This window comes from Acinonyx jubatus, chromosome D2 (genome assembly GCF_027475565.1).
Source record: "Acinonyx jubatus isolate Ajub_Pintada_27869175 chromosome D2, VMU_Ajub_asm_v1.0, whole genome shotgun sequence".
NCBI classification, from domain to species: Eukaryota; Metazoa; Chordata; class Mammalia; order Carnivora; family Felidae; genus Acinonyx; species Acinonyx jubatus.
Genome location: NC_069393.1, coordinates 53,239,158 through 53,258,410, shown reverse-complemented (window position 1 = coordinate 53,258,410; position 19,253 = coordinate 53,239,158). Strand labels below are relative to the sequence as shown.

General features: G+C 46.3%; 1 protein-coding gene across 1 annotated transcript in view; it reads left to right on the top strand.

The window, feature by feature from the left end:
* The window catches only part of PDLIM1 (PDZ and LIM domain 1), a 48,475-nt gene extending 29,490 nt beyond the window's left edge, over nucleotides 1-18,985 (top strand). The window contains exons 5-7 of the mRNA XM_027062671.2: nucleotides 10,541-10,692; nucleotides 17,939-18,056; nucleotides 18,470-18,985. Of these exons, the coding sequence (XP_026918472.1) occupies nucleotides 10,541-10,692; nucleotides 17,939-18,056; nucleotides 18,470-18,656 (457 nt within the window). The 3' untranslated portion in view covers nucleotides 18,657-18,985. The remainder of the gene's footprint in view (nucleotides 1-10,540; nucleotides 10,693-17,938; nucleotides 18,057-18,469) is intronic.
* Nucleotides 18,986-19,253: the final 268 nt, after the last annotated feature.

Genomic DNA, 19,253 nt, shown 5'->3' with positions numbered 1-19,253 from the left:
ACTCTGTTAATTGTTTCTTTTGCTGTTTAGAAGTTTGTTTTTAAAAAGTTTAAATACTCCCACTTGTCTAATTTTGATTTTGTTGCCCGTGCCTTTGGTGTTAATTCAAGAAATCATTTCCCAGACTAATGTCAGAAAGCTTTACCTCTATGTATTCTTCTAGGATTTTTATGATTGTAAGCCTTACATTAAGTCTTTAGTCAATTTTTTAGCTGATTTATTTATGGTGAGATAAAGGTCCATTTTCATTCTTTTATATACAGATACCCAGTTTTCTCAAACCATTTATTGAAGAGACAATCCTTTCTGCATTGTGTATTCTTGGCATCCTTATCAAAGATCATTTTTACCGTATTTGCCAGGGTTTTTTTCTGGGCTCTGTATTTTCTTCCATTGATCTGTATGTCTATCTTTATGCAAGTACCACACTGTTTTGGTTGCTGTAGCTTTTATATTATGCTTTGACGTCAGGAAATGTGATACCTCTGGTTTTGCTTTACTTTCTCAAGATTGTGTTGGCTGTTTGGGGTCCCGTTAAGATTTCATATGAATTTTAGGATGCTTTTTTCTATTTCTGCAAAATAAATAAATAAATAAATAAATAAATAAATAAATAAATAAATAAATAAATAAAAAAAAGCCGTCGAATTTTTGATAGTGCTTGCACTGAATCAGTACATTGCTTTCAGTAACATGGACATTTAAAAATTTTTAAAAGTAATCTCTACACCCAATGTGGGGCTCAAATTTACAACCCCAAGATTAAGAGTCACATGCTCTACTGACTAAGCCAGCTGGGTGCCTCTGGACGTTTTAACATTATTAATCCTTCCAGTCCATAAACATGGATATCTTTCCATTTATTTGTGTCCTCTTTGATTTTTTTCATCAGTGTTTTATAGTTTTCAGTGTACAAGTCTTCATCTCTTTGGTTAAGTTTATTCTCAAAGATTTTATTCTTTTGATGCTATTATAAATGGGATTGTTTTTAATTTTCTTTGTGGATTGTTCATTGTCAGTGTATAGAAACAATTGATTTTTGTGTGTTGATTTTGTGTCCTGCAGCTTTGCTGAATTCCTTCATTCTGACAATGTTTCAATGTTTTTATTTGTGGAAATAAAAATTTTTTTATTGTGGAAAATCTTTAAGATTTTCTACATATAAGATCATTTATAAACAGATAAGTTTACTCTTCCTTTCCAATTTGAATAATTTTTATTCCTTTTCTTGCCTAATTGCTTAGGCTAAGACTTCTAGTACTATGTTGAATAGAAGTGGTAAGAGTAGATATTGGGGCATCTTGGGTGCCTCAGTTTGTTGAGCAACCAACCAGCTCAGGTCATGATCTCACAGTTCATGGGTTCAAGCCCCATGTCGGGCTCTGTGCTGACAGCTCAGAGCTTAGTGCCTGCTTTGGATTCTGTGTCTCCCTCTCTCTCTGTTCCTCCCCTATTGGTGCTCTCTCTTTTTCTCTCAAAAATAAATAAACATTTTAAAAAATTTAAAAAAGAAGAGTAGATATCCTTGTCTTATTCCTGATCTTAGAGGAAAAACTTTCAATTTTTTACCAGTTAAGAATGATGTTAGCTGTGGTCTTGTCATACGTGGCTTTTATTATGTTGAAGTAATTTCTTTCTATTTCTGATTTGCTTAGTGTTTTTATCATGAAAATATGTTGAGTTTTATCAATTTTTTTTTAACTATTGAGATGCTCTTGTGGTTTCTGTCTTCTGTTCCGTTAATGAAGTGTATTAGATTGATTTTTTTTTAACAAGACTTTTTTTTCTTTTAAGTTTATTTACTTATTTAGAGAGAGGGAGGGAGGGTGCAAGAGAGGTCGGGGCACAGAGAGAGAGAGAATCCCAAGCAGGCTCCGCACTGTCAGCGCAGAGCCCAAACTCACAAATCGGGAGATCATGACCTGAGCTGAAACCAAGAGTCAGACGCTTAATCAACTGAGCCACCTAGGTGCCCCTACATTGATTGATTTTTGTATGTTGAGTCATCTTTGCATTCTAGAAATAAATCCAACTTAGTCATGGCGTATAGTCATTTTAACATGCTGTTGAATTCCATTTACTGAGGATTTTGCATCAATGCTCATTGAGAATAATGGTCTGTAGTTTTATTTTTCTGTGGTACCTTTGTCTGGTTTTGGTTTCAGGGTAATGCTGGCCTCATAGAATCAGTTTGGAAGTGTTCCCTCCTCTTGAGTTATTTGGAATTGGTGTCAATTCTTCTTTAACTGTTTGGTAGATTTCTCCAATGAAGCCATCTAGTCCTGAGTTTTTTGTTATTGAGAGATTTTTGATTACTGAGTCAACCTTGTTATTTTATTATAGGTCTGTCCAGGTTTTTTCCTTTCATGACTCCATCTTGTTAGGTTGCATGTTTCTAGGAGTTATCTGTTTCTTCTAGCTTATCCAGTTTGTGCATATTGTTCATAAAGATCTCTTAAGATCCTTTTTATTTCTGTCATATTCATTGTAATGCCTCTTCTTTCATTTCTGATTTTTTTGTTATTTTGGTCTTCCCTCTTTTTCTTAGTCTAGCTAAAAGTTTGTCAATTTTGTTGTTTATTTTTTTTAATTTATTTTCTAATGTTTATTTTTGAGAGACAGTGTGAGCGGGAGAGGGGCAGAGAGAGACAGACAGAATCTGAAGCAGGCTCCAGGCTCTAAGCTGTCATCACAGAGCCCAATGCTGGGCTCAAACCCACAAACCATGACATCATGACATGAGCTGAAGTTGGACACTCAGCCTACTGAGCCACCAAGGCACCCCTAATTTTTTTTTAAGTTTATTTATTTTTGAGAGAGAGAGACAGAGTGCAAGTGGGGGAGGGGCAGAGGGTGAAGGAGACAGAATCTGAAGCAGGCTCCAGGCTCTGAGCTGTCAGCACTCAGAAACTGTGAGATTGTGACCTGAGCCGAAGTTGGATGCTTAACTGAGCCACCCAGGTGCCCCAATTTTGTTGATCTTAAAACAAAACAAAACAAAAAAAAAACCACAAACTCTTAGTTTTGTTGATGGTTTTCCATTGTTTTTCTCTCCACTATTTTATTTGTGCTCTGCTCTTTATTATTTCCTTCCTTCTGCTAACTTTGGCTTTAGTTCTTTTCTTCTCCCTTGAGATATAAAGTTTGCTTACTTGAGATCTCTCTTCTTTTTTTAATTAGGTATTTATAGCTATAAAGTCCCTTCTCAGCTTACCACATCCCATAAGTTTTGGTATGTTATTTTTTCATTTTCTTTTTTTAAGATGTACTTTTATTATTTATTTATTTATATTTTTTGCTGATTTTTTAAAAAGTTTATCCATTTTGAAAGAGAGTAAGTGGATTGGGGCAGAAAGAAAGGGGGACAGAGGATCCAAAGTAGGCTCTGTGCTGACAGCAGAGAACATGATGCAGGCCTCGAACTCACAAATTTGTGAGATTATGACCTGAGCTGAAGTCTGACTCTTAACCGACTGAACCACCCAAGCGCCCCATGTTTTTCATTTTCATTTGTCTCAATATTTTCTAATTTCCCTTTGATTTCTTCTTTGTCCCATTGGTTATTCAGGAGTGTATTGTTTAATTTCCACATATTTGTAAATTTTCCGGTTTTCCTTCTGCTCTTGATTTCTTGTTTCATTCCATCATGGTCAGAAAAGATACTTGATGATTTCAGTCTTCCTAAATTTAAGACTTTAATTTTTTCTCATGCTTTGTGGCCTAACACAAGTTCTGTCTTGGAGAATATTCCATGTGCACTTGAGCGGAATAAGTATTCTGCTGTTGTTGGATGGAGTGTTTTATAGTCTGTCACAGTCCAGTCTGCCGTGTGATTCAAAACCTGTGTCTCCTTATTGATCTTCTGTCTGATCGCTGTATCCTAATTTGTCTTTATTCCGTGGTACAGATGGACCAGTTTAACCATTCATCCAGTGAAGAACATCTGGGTTGTGTCTGTTTTTCTGCTGTTATAAATAAAGCTGCTATAAATATTTTTTTATGTTTTTATTTATTTTTGAGAGAGAGAGAGACAGAGTGTGAGCAGGGGAGGGGCAGAGAGAGAGAGAGGGAGACCCAGAATCTGAAGCAGGGCCTAGGTCCTGAGCTGTCAGTACAGATCCCAGCGTGGGGCTCAAACTCACAAACCACGAGATCATGACCTGAGCCAAAGTCAGACGTTCAACTGACTAAGCCACCCAGGCGCCCCCAAAGCTACTATAAACATTTGTGAACAGATTTTTGGGCAACCATAAATTTTTAGCTCTTTGGGAGAAATGCCCAGGAGTGCAGTTGCTGGATCATAAGGTAATTAGTTACATGTTTAATTTTATAGAAACTGCTAAACTGTTTTTTGTACAGTGTACCATTTTACATTCCTACTCACGATGTCTGAATAATCAAGTTTCTCCATATCCTCTCTAACTTTAGGTATTGTCACTATTTTTTATTTTAGCCATTCTCATAGGTGTGTAGTAATATCTCATTCTGCTTTTAATTTGCACTTTCCTCATGCAAAGGATGTCAGACATCTTTTCATGGGCTTATTTGCCATCAGTATACTCTCCAGTCCTTTTTTCAATATCCAGTTTCAGATCCCACCCTATTTCTCAGCCTTGGTTGCTTTTTTTCAGAAGCTGCCATCCTCTAGGGAAGAGGGACAGTGCGCCCAACGGGGCCAAAGAGCAAACATCAGAAGGACGGACAGTTTACCGATGCAGGTGGATAGGTCTACGGGTCTGTGCGCAAGCAGGTTGTAACCTGTGGGTGACAGAGCTCTGTGCTACCCAGCCCGCCAGGCCACCTCCCAGCTGCGGCTCTCAGCAGTCTTTCTCAGCAAATCTAACCACTTTGTCTTTAGGGCTGAAGCCACTTCTCTAAGTGCAAGTGAGTTGTGCCAATGACATTTACTCCCTCGTTGCCCACCCACCCTCCCACCCACTGTGTAATTCATTCACGTTCCCTCTTAAAAAGAAAACAGGCATCTGGGTAATTATAGGGGTAATCCTCCCCAGGTTACCTCTCCCTCTCCTCTTTCTCTCCCTTTCCCAGTCAGCCTCCCGGTGGTGGGCGGGGGGCACTCGGGGTGCTCAGGTCCCCAGCTGGAAGCAGAGTCAGTCACATCAGTGAAGCTCAAAGATTGAGGGAAGGTCAAAACGGAAGTAGAAAGACGCATCAGCTGGTCACCTGCACTGGCTGCCGTGCAGGGAAGGGAAGCCAGCCACCGGCTTCCAGTCCCTGCCCACTGCTGCCAGTCCCTGCCTTTGTCTCTCTCCCTCCTGCCCACTGGGGACTGTGGAGCCTCCCATCCCCCAGGCAGGTGATGGGCCACCTTGAGGAGTGGTCTTGACCAAGGTAGGGGTAGAAGTCCAGTTTCCCCACTTTGCCTGTCTTGACACTGAGGTTACTCAGGCCTATTCCTTACTGCTGGACAGGAGTGAGACGTCTGGCTACCCACGTGCCCTCTGCTGCGACCACTGGAGTAAGTGGTAGCCTTGTTACTACTGGTTGGTTCTCAGAGTCCTCACTTTCTCCTAGGCTTTTCTCATTCCAGATGCATAGGATGAAAAAAGGCTCCCTACTGGGCCTTCTTTGATACCACCCCAGTGGATACTTGGGGTGCCTCATTACAGCCTGGCGAATGTGTAAATCTAGACCTCCTACTGGCCTGGGGGGCACCTGGCCAGCTCAGTCCATAGAGCTTGTGACTCTTGATCTCAGGGTTATGAGTTCAAGTCCCACGTTGGGCATAGAGTTTACTTAAAAGAGAGACGGGGGTGCCTGGGTGGCTCAGTTGATTAAGCATCTGACTTCAGCTCAGGTCATGATCTCACGGTCCGTGAGTTCAAGCCCCGTGTCAGGCTCTGTGCTAACAGCTCAGGGCCTGGAGCCTGCTTTGGATTCTGTGTCTCCCTCCCTCTCTGACCCTCCCCTGTTCATGCTCTGTCTCTCTCTGTCTCAAAAAATAAATAAACATTAAAAAAAAAATTAAAAAAAGATGATGGAGCAGCTAAAGATTTCGATGTGATCTCAGTGGCCTTTGAAGGCCACTCAGGCCACCCTTTGGAGATGGACCATTAAGAAATGAATGGGGCACTTGGGTGGCTCAGTCGGTTAAGCATCTGACTTCGGCTCAGGTCATGATCTCCCGTTTCTTGGGTTTGAGCCCTGCATCGGGTGCTGACAGCTCAGAGCCTAGAGCCTGCTTGGGATTCTGTGTCTCCCTCTCTCCCTGCCCCTCCCCCGCTCACACCCTGTCTCTCTCAAAAATAAACAAACATTAAAAAAATCTAAGAAATGACTAATATAGGGGCACCTGGGTGGCTCAGTTGGTTGAGCATCCAGTTTCAGCTCAAGTCATGATCTCACAGTTTGTGGGTTCAAGCCCCACATTGGACTCTCTGCTGGATGCTTCTTATAGTTCAAGTAATCCCCCTTTTTGTCCCAAACTTTGTCTCACACACAGGCAGTTTTAGGGAGGAACCAAAGTTGACTTACTATGTGAGAAACTGGGCCACTAAGGTTTTATCAGCGTGGGAACTTTTTTCTTGTGGCCTCCTTACTTTAGTTGGGATTTGTATACATCTTATCAAGTTGCTGCACTGGGGCTGGTTCAAGTTCTAAAAAGATTAAAGAGCCCCTTATGTCCCCACTCTGGTCACCTTATTATTTCCATCTAACGGACTTGCATCCCGCGACCGCTGTGCTGATCCCTTCCCCAGAGACAGGGATCTGCTGTTCTCTGTCCTCCTTGACCTTCTGACCTTCACCCCCACTACTCTTGACTGGAGCAGGCCTAGGGGGTCACACAGGGGCAGCAGGCTTGGCCTCCAGAATCTTCCTCTGCTAGACAAACTTCTAGGGAGTTTCTTCTCGTCCCAAGGACCACTGGCACCCTTGAACACCTGGCTATCACAGGGAGACGGGTCCTGGGGTTGGGATCTAAAAGAGTGAGAAAAACTATGAAACGTTTAGATAACATGATAACAAAACGTCAAACATTTGATAGCAAGAGTAACTACTGTGACTAGGGGAGAAACCAGGACTAGGAAACCAAGTGTGTAAATAGGGTTAGTGCAACAGCGTTGAGTTTGTTTTTTAAAGGAGTCGAGTTTGATTAAAAGCTTGTATTTTGTTATTAAAATGGGAAAACTGGATTCAGAAGAATGTGGTTAATTTTCAGTGTCCCCCCCCCCCCCCCCCCCCCCCCCGCCGCCGACCCCACAACTACTTGTTCCCTGGTGACTCAATCCCGTCTGTTACCTTTTTGTAACTGATTGCTGTAGAATTCGTCCTTCCATTTGTTACTACATATGAAGAATGAGAATATGCTTTTTTGGGCTCCATTTCTTATGTATGTTTTTGTCCTACAATCAATTTTTTTTTTAACTGAGGGTATTATTTTTGTTTTGTTTTTTTAAAGAAGATACTGATGTTTTAAAATTCCTGTGTAGTTAAATATGGTGTTATATTAATTTCAGGTATACAATATAGTGATTGAACAAATCTGTACATGACTTAGTGATCATGATAAGTGTCCTCTTAATCCCCTTCACCTGTTTCACCCAATGCCCACCCCCTCCTACCCCCCACCGGGAACCATTAGTTTTTTCTCTGTAGTTAAGACGTTTTGGTTTGTCTCTTTTCTTCTTTGTTCGTTTGTTTTGTGGATGATATTTTTTTTTACTTATATGTCTCAGTGCTTGAAATGAGGTAATGGATCGTGTTTTATAAATTGCCAAGTGGTAGAACAATCTAATCATTGCTTGAGAATAAACAGTAAATTGTTTTCCTTTTTTTTAATCACGGAAATAGTTTACAAGACTGTTTCTTGGAAGAGTAAGTGATGACCTTGTGGTTTGAGCTTTGTCATTTTTAACGTTCCCTTGGTGGCTTCCAGACATAACGACATACCCCAAAGAAGGGGAAGAATTCTCCCAAGAACATTCCATGGTCTGATCTCGATTTTAAAATAGTTCTAAGTGTAATAGGAAAAAAACATTAAACATTCATCAAAAATAATGTAATATATTTATACAGGGCAAGCTCAGAACTCAAGACTCACAGATAATCAGGCATACAACTCAGAGGTGGCCAGAGGAAGACAATGGCCCTTGGTTAAGACCACTTCTCACCATAAGTTAACTAACTTGGATTTAAATTAAAAAACAAAAAAACAAAAAAACAAAAAAAACCTTCATGAAACTATTTTTAAAAAAGACCACTCCTCAAGGTGGCCCATCACCTGCCTGGGGGATGGGAGGCTCCACAGTCCCCAGTGGGCAGGAGGGAGAGAGACAAAGGCAGGGACCCGCAGCAGTGGACAGGGCCGGTGGCTGGCTTCCCTTCCCTGCACGGCAGCCAGTGCAGGTGACCAGCTGATGCGTCTTTCTACTTCCGTTTTGACCTTCCCTCAATCTTTGAGCTTCACTGATGTGACTGACTCTGCTTCCAGCTGGGGACCTGAGCACCCCGAGTGCCCCCCGCCCACCACCGGGAGGCTGACTGGGAAAGGGAGAGAAAGAGGAGAGGGAGAGGTAACCTGGGGAGGATTACCCCTATAATTACCCAGATGCCTGTTTTCTTTTTAAGAGGGAACGTGAATGAATTACACAGTGGGTGGGAGGGTGGGTGGGCAACGAGGGAGTAAATGTCATTGGCACAACTCACTTGCACTTAGAGAAGTGGCTTCAGCCCTAAAGACAAAGTGGTTAGATTTGCTGAGAAAGACTGCTGAGAGCCGCAGCTGGGAGGTGGCCTGGCGGGCTGGGTAGCACAGAGCTCTGTCACCCACAGGTTACAACCTGCTTGCGCACAGACCCGTAGACCTATCCACCTGCATCGGTAAACTGTCCGTCCTTCTGATGTTTGCTCTTTGGCCCCGTTGGGCGCACTGTCCCTCTTCCCTAGAGGATGGCAGCTTCTGGAAAAGCAACTGAGCCTGAGAAACAAGGTTGATCTGGGCCCAGGAGGCTGGGCTGCCATTTCCCAGGCACACCCTTGGGAGGTCCTGCCACCCTGTAGGGTACCCTGTGACCCCGTAGGAGCAGAGAGGGTGCAGCAAATTGATCCCTTTGGCAATTGCCCTTCACTTCCCTCACACTGGCTGAGCCCTGGCCCTGTGCCATGCAGTGATCAGGGTCAAGAACGTACTGGTGAACAAGACCGACCAAGGCCCTGTCCTCATGGGGCTCACTGTCTAGGGGGAGAGGGACAATAAGGAAACAGATGCACGTAGGATTCATAGGACGAGGGTGAGAAACAACGTGGGGGAAGATGCCGTAAAGTGAAGAGGGTGACCGTGGGGGTGGGCGGGTTGTTTTCAGCTGGGGACCGGGAGCCCTCTCTGAGGAGGGACATCTGAGCAGAGACAGGAGGGAAACATGGTAGCCATGTGGCGATCTGGAGGGAGAGCACTCCAGGCACCGGGAGCAGTAAGTGCAGAGGGTCTAAGGCTGCCGTGTTCTGGAAACAGCGTGGAGGCTGGGGTGACTAGAGCCGAGCGAGCAAGGGGTGGCAGGCCGTGTGCTTGCAGAGGGGAACAGATCACATCCTCCAGGGCCTTTCAACTTTACGTAATGAATGTTTATGCCAAAGAAGATGAATTTGATTAAACTTGTATTTTGTTATTAGAACTGTAAATATTTGGTTCTAAGTCACTTGGAGCCACATCACAACACTGTGTAGTTCTTGTGTTTAATATATCACGTGGCCTCTGTTTGGAAATAAGACTGTCCCAGGCAGAGGATGGCAGTGCAGGGGCCAGTGATGAGGGTGGTCCATGATGCCGGTCGGTGGCGGTGGCTTGGACACGCGGCGGAGGTGGGGGCTGCTGAGGACGGGGGTCGGGACAGACTTTGCAGGTAGAGCTGACTAGGGTCTCCCTCCCTGTTACCCCTTCTGACACCAGGCAGCAGAGACTCCTCCCTGGACAGGCCTTGGGGGGAAGCAGCCCCACCTCGACCTGTCCTGTCCTGGGGAGCCGTCCTGTCCTGTCCCAGGGAGCTGTCCTGTCCTGGGGAGCCATCCTATCCTGTCCCGGGGAGGCATCCTGTCCCAGGGAGCCATCCTTTCCTGCCCTCGGGAACTGAGCTCAGGCCTCAGCCCCTCCCTCACATTGGAACAGCACTTTATTGAGAAGAATTTATGAAGCCTGTACTGAGGGGACCCAGCTGAGCTTTTAGTGGTCAGGTTGTGGTTGACATTTTTTCTCCTCTAAATTTTCTTTAGACATGATGTTGTTTATGTAATTAAGAAAGAAGCAGAACTTTCCCATTCCATGGGATTAGGCCAAATAGTAATTGAATTACTGAAACTCTTTGAGAAGGTAGCCTCTTACTGCCTTGAAGCAGTACCAGCTCTGACTATAGACACCTCATACTACTGGTGGGACGTCTGCGGCTGAGTTAAGAGAAGGCTTTGTCCAATGGGATCCTTTCTATCTACCCTTTGATTCAGGGGTGTCTTCACTTGGAAAGGGGTGCCTCGTGATTTTTTTCTAACTTCTGACATGTCCTAATGAATTTCCAAACATTCTTTACAGCTTAGACCATTCTCAGCCTCCAAGCGGACTTGTCATCGACAAAGAATCTGAAGTTTACAAGATGCTCCAAGAGAAACAGGAGTTAAATGAGCCCCCCAAGCAGTCCACCTCATTCCTGGTTTTGCAGGAAATCCTGGAGTCTGAGGAGAAAGGTAATCAACCCTGAGTGCATGCGTGTGCTCAGAGGCTCTTGGGCAAGGCCTGGGTGAGGGTCCATTGTGGCTGAAACAAAGGGACTACAGTCTTGAGTGGGTGAAAGGGGCACGGTGTGCTTTGGAAAGCATGGCTTTTAAAATGCCGAGGGGCGCCTGGGTGGCTCATTCGGTTGAGCGTCCAACTCTTGGTTCCAGCTCAGGTCATGATCTCACAGTTCATCGGTTTGAGCCCCACCTTGGACTCTGTGCTGATAGTGCAGAGCCTGCTTGGGATTTCTCTTTCCCCCCACCCTGCCCCTCCCCGGCTTGCTCTCGCTCTCTCAAAAAATAAATAAACATTAAAAAATTAATTAAAAAAAATGCTAAAAGCTCTGAGAGAGGGGTCCCTGGGTGGCTTAGTCGGTTGAGCGTCCGACTTCGTCTCAGGTCATGATCTCACGGTTCGCGAGTTCAAGCCCTGTGTCAGGCTCTGTGCTGACAGCTCGGAGCCTGGGCTCTGTGCTGACAGCTCGGAGCCTGGAGCCTGCTTTGGATTCTGTGTCTCCCTCTCTCTCTGCCCCTCCCCCACTCGCAGTCTGTCTCTCAATGATAAAAAAACATTTATAAATAAATAAATAAATAAATAAATAAATAAATAAATAAATAAATAAATAAAAGCTCTGAGAGAGAGAGAGAGAGAGAGAGAGAGAGAATGCATGGGCTCCCAACCACACCTGGCCAGGTGTTCTCTGTCACATGAGCTTTAGGAGGCTGACGTCAGGGTGAGCTTGACTGTTGTGGGAACCTGTTCTTCTTTCCCTTGGCCATTTGTTGGGCTTGAGCCCATGCTGCTGCGGTGGCTGACACACGTGACTGGGTGAAGGCCGTGGGCCGTGACAAGCAGAATGAAAAGGAAGCAGCAACACGGAGCTGGGTGCTGGGCTTTTACTCTGGGCGGTGCATTTGTTCTTGCTTTAGGGTAGGTGGACTCCCGAGAGCCAGAGAGCCCCAGTTTGGCCCCATCCTCCCCGCGTGACCTTAGACAAGTCTCCAAACCTTTCCAGGCCTGTTTTCTCATCTGTCAGTCGGGGACAGAAGCCCTCTCGTCTAAGGCTGGTGTGAGGATCCAATGTCATAAACCGCACAGACACCTGCTACATGACCGGCATGCAGTGGGTGCTTCGTGCCCATGATTCTGTTTGCAAACCTCATCAGCAGGTGCCAGGCCAGCCTTAGCTTGTCCAGGGAGCGAGCTCTGATGCCTGAGGACCCAGGGCCACCTGTGTGGCTCTGCAGGCCTCGGGAGACAGCCTTTGCATTGCAGACGTCATAGACTGTGTATACAGACAGCTTTCAAGCAGATAGGACTAAAGCTATCTTTAACAATTACAGTCTATTATGAGAAGGCTTGGACAGATGGTGTCGCTGGCTTTTTCTTCTATCTCACGAAGGTGACCTGGGAGCCACAGCCCCTGCCCCGCCCACCTCCCTGGTGGTTATTCACAAGCACTTCCTGATTCTCCTGTCAGCCTAGCCATGAATGACTTTTCTGGAGGCTTGGGTTTTGCACCCCTTCCTGATCTCTGTGCTGCCCAGCCCCCCACACTCTGTCTCCCCTGCTTTCCCTGAGGCTCAGATGTCACTGGAGCCCTGCTTTCCGTTGGTCTCTCTTCTTCTCCCCCAACCCCCACCCCATGTGTCCACCTGTGAAGAGAGAGTTGGTGATGCTGATGGTGAAACTGGCTTTACCGGCCCGAGGGAACACTTGCCTGTTCAGAGCTGAGCACCCTCTGTAAGAGTAACTTCCCTCCCCCAGAACCCCCAGCCCCAAACGCAGGTGTGGCTTCTTGGGAGTCCTGCCTGAGCTGAAAGTTCCCTACTGAACAAACCCAAACCCAGGCTTCCTCCCCATTTGGGTGGGTTCTTTCCCGAAATTGGTAATTTACAAGCACAGGAAGTTAGGGGGAAAGTTCTCCTATTATGCTAAAAGGATATTGTTTTACCAGCAGTTTCCCCCTTTGCTTGTTGTACCTGTGCATTTTGGAAGGAATGAGTCATATTCTGTATTAAGTTCCAGTATTAGGGCCAACTGACAAGTGACTTGGGGACCAACCCTAGAGAATGACAGTTTTGTCAAAACATGAGAAACCACAATTTATTCTACTCTCTGAGTAAGTGGGTGCAAACCCCTTCAGTTAAGAGAGGAAAAGTTAGTCCATTCTAGCCCAGACAAAGACCTAGACACTGCAGAACTCATCTAGTCAAACGCCCCCATGTCCCAGAGAAGGACCTAAAGCCCAGGCTCACTCCTGATGTGTCAGCTCCATTGCTCATCATGATCTGGACTCCTTCCATGCAGTGGCTTCCATTCTCAAGGTTACCTCATGGCCCTAGTTGGCAGCTGGTGCTCCAGCCGGCACACCCACATCCAGGCACCATGGAGGAAGAAGGGCTAAGTGGAGGCTCCTCCTTTCAGACAAGCCAGCTTTTTCTTTTCCAGAAGTCCCACACTAGTATTCCATTTAATTTGCCCAGAATTTAGTCACATGACCACATCTCGTAGCAGGAGAATCAGAATTATAGTTCTTTCCTTCGTGCTATGGTTATTCTTTTGCCTCAAAGAAAATAAAAATTCAGTCTCTCCCATATCTCTTAATTATGTACTTGAATTAAATTTTCACTGAACGAAACACCATAAGTTCTAATTCATACATCCACTGCATTCAGAAGGCTCTCGGGAGGGAGCTCAATGCCATCTTTTATCTGAGATGAAATGGTCAGAGCTCAGGGAAGTGAGGGCTACTCTCATTCAAGAAGGCTTGGGGTTCAGAAAGCAATGTCGCCCTACCAGCACTGGTGTCCAGGCCCTGCCTGTGACCCGCCTTGAGACCACAGGCAGGTTGTCCATCTCTCCAAGCCCTGGTTTCTGCACATGTCCAGGGAGGCTGATAATGGCTACTTCACAGATGGTCTAAAGCGTCAAGGGAAATGGTGCATGTCAGGTGCCAGGCCCTCCATCAGTGAGGCCCACGTGGGAGGCTTGGCTGCGGTAGGGTTTGGTGATAAGCCTCCAAAAGATTCGCTGTGGGTCTTCTTATTTTGGGTGAAATTCAGCCTTTGAAGTACGAGAAAGAGTCCTGGGTTTCTCAGACTTCATCTTGCCCTGGATCAGATTCCAAATTTGCAGGGAGAAGGAGGATTTCCTTTTTTTTTTTTTTTTTAAACTGTGAACTGCAGCTAACACAAGATGTACTGTCTGAACCATATTGAAGTGTACACGGTGCCATTAGCTGCATCCATCCTGTTGGGTTGCCATCAGCACCACCCATCCACAGAAGCCCATCTTGTAACACTGAAGCTTGGAACCCGTTCCGCGCTGCCTCCTCATCGCCCCCTCCCCCAGCCTTTGGACACCACCATTGTACCTTCTGTTTGCATGAGTCTGACTACTTCAGGTACTTCCTGTGAGTGGAATCCTACAGTATTTGTCTTTTGTGACTGGCTTCTCTCACTTAGCATAATGTCCTCAGGGTTCACGTGTGTTGTAGCGGGTGTCAGCATTTCCTTCCTTTTTAAGGCTGAGCTTTCTACGATATGTATGCAGCGAATCTTGTTTATCATCCATCTGTCCACTTAAGAGGACTTGAAATGAGAGGAGACTTGGAAGGAGGCATCAAGGACTGAGAAAGTACAGTGGGCACCAGAGGCTTCAAGATGAGAAAGCTGGAGATTTGCTCAGGAAGTGTCCAGGTGCTAGGTTAAGGACCATGAATTTGGTTCTTTGGAAATGTGGAGCCATGGAGGGTGGTTGAGCAGTGAAGTGGATAGAAAAAAAAGCTTTGCTTTTACTCAACCCATTTTCACTTTTTTTTCCAGAAAGCTTGGACAATGCCAGTTTCACTGGAAGAAGAGAAATTTGGAATTTTTTATAGCTTACCAGAGTCCAAAGGGAGCTAATATTTTTACCGTAAGCTAGTTGAAAAAGACAAAGTGAAATTTCTTTGAGTTTGCAGTGCTGGCTGGATAAGTGAGAGAAGATGGAGCCAGCAGATGGTGCTGCAGGGTTGAACAACCCTGAAGGCTGGCTCTGTCCAGCACACAGCTGCCTCTCCTCCCTCTGTGCTGTTTCCTCCCTTTGCCCCTCCCTCCCTCCTTTCCTCCCTCTCCCCAACTTCCTTCCTTTTTTTATTTTTTTAAGTTCTCTCTATACCCAACCTGGGGCTCGAACTCATGACCTTGACATCAAGAGTCCCATGTTCTACTGACCGAGTCAGCAGATGGAATGCATTATGTGAAAAACAGCCCCATCGTGTGAGACCATGACCTCACTGAACTGGTTCCCTGGGCACAGTTTCCCTTCCATGCCATTGGGGTGCACAGAGACACCGCATGTCCTTCCTTCACAGGGTAGGCGGCAGCCCGGGTGGCTCTAGCAACAGGGAGAAGCCTCTTTGGGATGCTTAGAGGTATGAAGCTGGCCACCCAGGCCCTTCTGAGATTCCCAGAGGGAGCCAGGATTAGAGTGACAGGAGGGAGGCTTTGCCTTGGGTACAGAATTTAAGGGAGCACCACAAAAACTCAACAGCCAAGACAAAAATTATACTTTAATGCAATATTTTTTAAAATCACAATTAATGAGTCAGGACTGTGGCCAAGGAAGGAGGAAGGTTTGGAAAGGCAAAAGGGGACTTTGGACTTAGGATAAGCAAAGTGCCAAAGGCCGCTAATGGGGCAGCACCAAGCCTTCCCGAAGCCTATTTGTAGAGCTTATGGCTGAAAACAGCGGAAACCCTGGAGCCTCCTAACATCTGCCCCTTCTCATGTGTTGCCAGATGGACGTCTGTGTCGATCAGTTCCCGGCACTGATGGGGGAACCCCGAGAGACCATGCCATCAACACCCATGATGGGGTCTTTAAGACAGGCTGCTTTCAAATATTCCCTCTTGCTGTTCTCTGTAAGGTTACAAAATATCCCAGGCTAGCTGTCAGGCTGCATCAGCCAGCAGTGGGCTGCAGCAGCCAATGCATTTCTTGTTCCTGTTACAGGAAGGCTGATGGTTGGGCCCGGCCTGGCTCCAGGAGTCCTCCCATCCCAGAGCCCAGTAGGGGGAGGTGTCACTCTCTGGAGCTTGCCATTTTTCGGGCAGAGGCCGGAAGCTCCAGGGGACAGGACCAAACCACCCAAATGCACCTCATGCTTCTCCCAGAACAGGGCTCACATCTGCTCACATTTCCCTTGGCCGGAGCAAGTCATGTGGGAAACCTGAGGCCCATGGGGCAGGGCATATACTCCACGGAGAGTGGGGTTTCTCGGTTTGGTGCTGTTGACATTTGGGGCCAGATAAATCCTTGTGGTGGGGCTGTTGTGTGCATTTTAGGACAGTTAGCAGCATCTCTGGCCTGGACCCATTGGATGCCAGAAGCACTGCCCTCCAGTTGTGATGAGCAAAACTGATCCCTAGGGGACAGAATCCCCCCCCCCCCCCACCCCAGTAGAGATCTACTAACCTAGATGCATGGTAAGGGTAGGGAGGGTATAGATAATTGTAAACAAAATAAACAGCCTACCATCCCAGCCAATTATAAATGCCCCGTACTTGAATTCCTCTCAATTTTTGGTTCAGAAGCACCAGTCAATATGTGGGGACTCATTTTCTAAAAGGACGAGAGAAACAGGGCCCTCATTTGTCAGCTCAGGATTGCCCAGCCTGGCTACAGCTATAGGATGACTCTTACCTCCTCACCTTACATGAGAACCATTTTTTTTTTTTTTTTTTTTTTTTTTTTTGCTCTTGTGTGGTTCTCAAAGTGTGGTTCCTGGACCAGCAGCAGCAGCACCAGCGAGCTTGTTAGAAATGCAAATTCTTAGGCCCTACCCCAGGCCTACTGACTTAGAAACTCGGCATGGGACCCAGCGAGCTGCATTTTAGTGAGTTCTCCAGATCACTCTGATGCACAGTAAAATTTGAGAAGAGCTGCTTTAGTCTGAAGAAGTGGGTTTTAACCAGGGACATATAGAGTAGGATCTCCTGGGGCCCCTGCACCTGGAGATGTTTGGTCAGCAGCTCTGGCTACGAGCCTGGCCTGTGAATTTTAGGAAGTCTCTTCTGGTGCCTGGGATGTTCACAGATGCCTGTTCAGAACCACTGGTGTAGAGATTTCTATGGCTTCTTGGGCCAAAACATGTCAGACTAGGGTGGGGACCAGCGAGCATTTGTCATGGCATTTCACCACTCACTTCTGCGTTTTTATTGAACCTCTGCTATTTGCCAAGCCCAAGGCTAGGCTCTGTGGAATCTTGCCAAGTATGTAAAACAGGGTCATGGTCCACTAATTTGCAGTCCAGTCACAGAGATGTGTAAATAGCTGACAAACGACAATACTGCCAGCCGAATAGATGGCAATAATAGTAGTATTAATAGCTTGCCATTGTTAATAGAAGCCACAATAGAGGGCTCTGAAGGCATGATGAACTGGGCTGCAGTGAGGCACCCATCAACTGGGGGCTTCAATTATCCATCCAGGGCTGACTGCAGGGAGGTTGCTGTCTCTGGTCTGTAGCAGGTGGTTTTTATCTGGCTGCTTATAGATAGATGCTCTACTGGAAGGACTTTGTACCACTTGTGAGGTGGGTTTCTTTCTTTTTTTAAGTTTATTTGTTTTGAGAGAGAGAGCACGAGTAGGGAAGGGACAGAGAGAGAGGGAAAGAGAATCCCAAACAGGCTGCGCGCTGACAGCACAGAGCCTGACACAGGGCTTGAACCCACGAACTGTGAGCTCATGACCTGAACTGAGGCCAAGAGTCATGCTTAACCGATTGAGACACCCAGGCGCCCCCTTGTGATGTGGGTTTATTTTGGCATCTAAATACATTGTCTTTTGATTATCAGGTAATGTTTTTATTTACTTATTCCAACTGTGTAAGTCATTTTTAAGTTCCCGTATCAGTATATGCATGCATTTAATCAAAATGAACTATCATTTGTTTCAGGGCTTTGTGCCATGTACTGTGGAAAGGCTTTGTATTTTTTAATTTTTTTGTACCACTGTAGAGGGAAAAATGATCTCCTGTTTTATAGAAAAGGAAATTGGGAGGCCAGAGAGATTAAGTAACTTGCCCAGGGTCACACAGCAGAGTCAGGTCTGTTTGATTGCAGTGCCCAGGAACTTGCTGGAATGTATGTATAAGTGACTCTGAAAGAACTAAATGAAACTTCTGCAGTCCCACCCTTCCTGGCCAACCCAAGTGTTTTCTTCCTTGTAGGGGACCCCAACAAGCCCTCAGGTTTCAGAAGTGTTAAGGCTCCGGTCACCAAAGTGGCTGCATCTATTGGAAACGCTCAGAAGTTGCCCATGTGTGACAAATGCGGCACCGGCATCGTGTGAGTACCTGCCTTCCCCGGGCGTGGGAGGCCCTGCAGATTGGGTAAAGCAAGAAAATGCGGCAGGTGCCGGACGTTGTGCATTTTGGGTGTGATGGGGAGAAAGTCCCACCTGGAAAATGGAACAGAGAGGCCAAGGAGGCCTTGGTCCAGAGCCAGGTGTACAGGTTTCCCTTGGCCACGGACCCCTCACAGTGTGAACGTGTAAACCCAGGAAGGGCTGCTCTGTCGGAGTGGGAGGGTTTCAAGAGGAATGTCTGAGACCCCAGGAATGAGCAGCTGCTTTATGAGTGGAGGCCCGTTCTGAGGCCCTGACCCGCCCTCTGATGGGCCTCGGGGAAGGACGCCCCGGCCGCAGTGCCTCCTTCAGGTGCCTGTCACTAACGGAGCCCTGTCCTGCCTCCCTCCTGCAGCGGTGTGTTTGTGAAGCTGCGGGACCGTCACCGCCACCCTGAGTGCTACGTGTGCACTGACTGTGGCACCAACCTGAAACAGAAGGGCCACTTCTTCGTGGAGGATCAGATCTACTGTGAAAAGCACGCCCGGGAGCGGGTCACACCCCCTGAGGGCTACGACGTGGTCACCGTGTTCCCCAAGTGAACTGGCAGCCCTGCACCTGTCGCGACTTGTCCTCTCGCTGCCCTGGCCCTCTCCTCCCCTCCGAGGTCTTGCCAACTTTGGTTTTATCCCTGCTCCTTAAACACCACGTCTGCCTGCCTCTGCTAACTGACTCGCTGGCCCTGTGACACCTGCTTGTACGATTAACAGGAGGTTGTTTCGTTCCGTGGCCCCCTTGCCAGCATCCCGGGGTCTTCTCTTCGCCTCAGTTCATCTCTGCCGCAAATGGACATCAGCCAAATTGGAACCAAACCAAATTTAATCTGTGTGACGTTGATTTTGTTTTTACTCAATAAATTTATAGACACTGAGGCGGTGTGGCGTTCTCTATCATTTGACCATGTGCTCTGTTTCCTGTCTGAAGCCAGATGGGATTTCCGAGGCCTCTCTCCTCTTATTTTGGGCTTTCCCAAAACAAATCTCTGACATTTGCAGGCCTTTTGCCTCCAGGTGTGAGAAATTTGACATCTGAATGAGCCATACTCTCACCTTTCTTGGAAGCTTGCTCCAAATTCTCTTTCTCTGATGCTACTATAAGATCAACCTCGTTATGTTGTAATGAAATGATGTTTTCTTTTA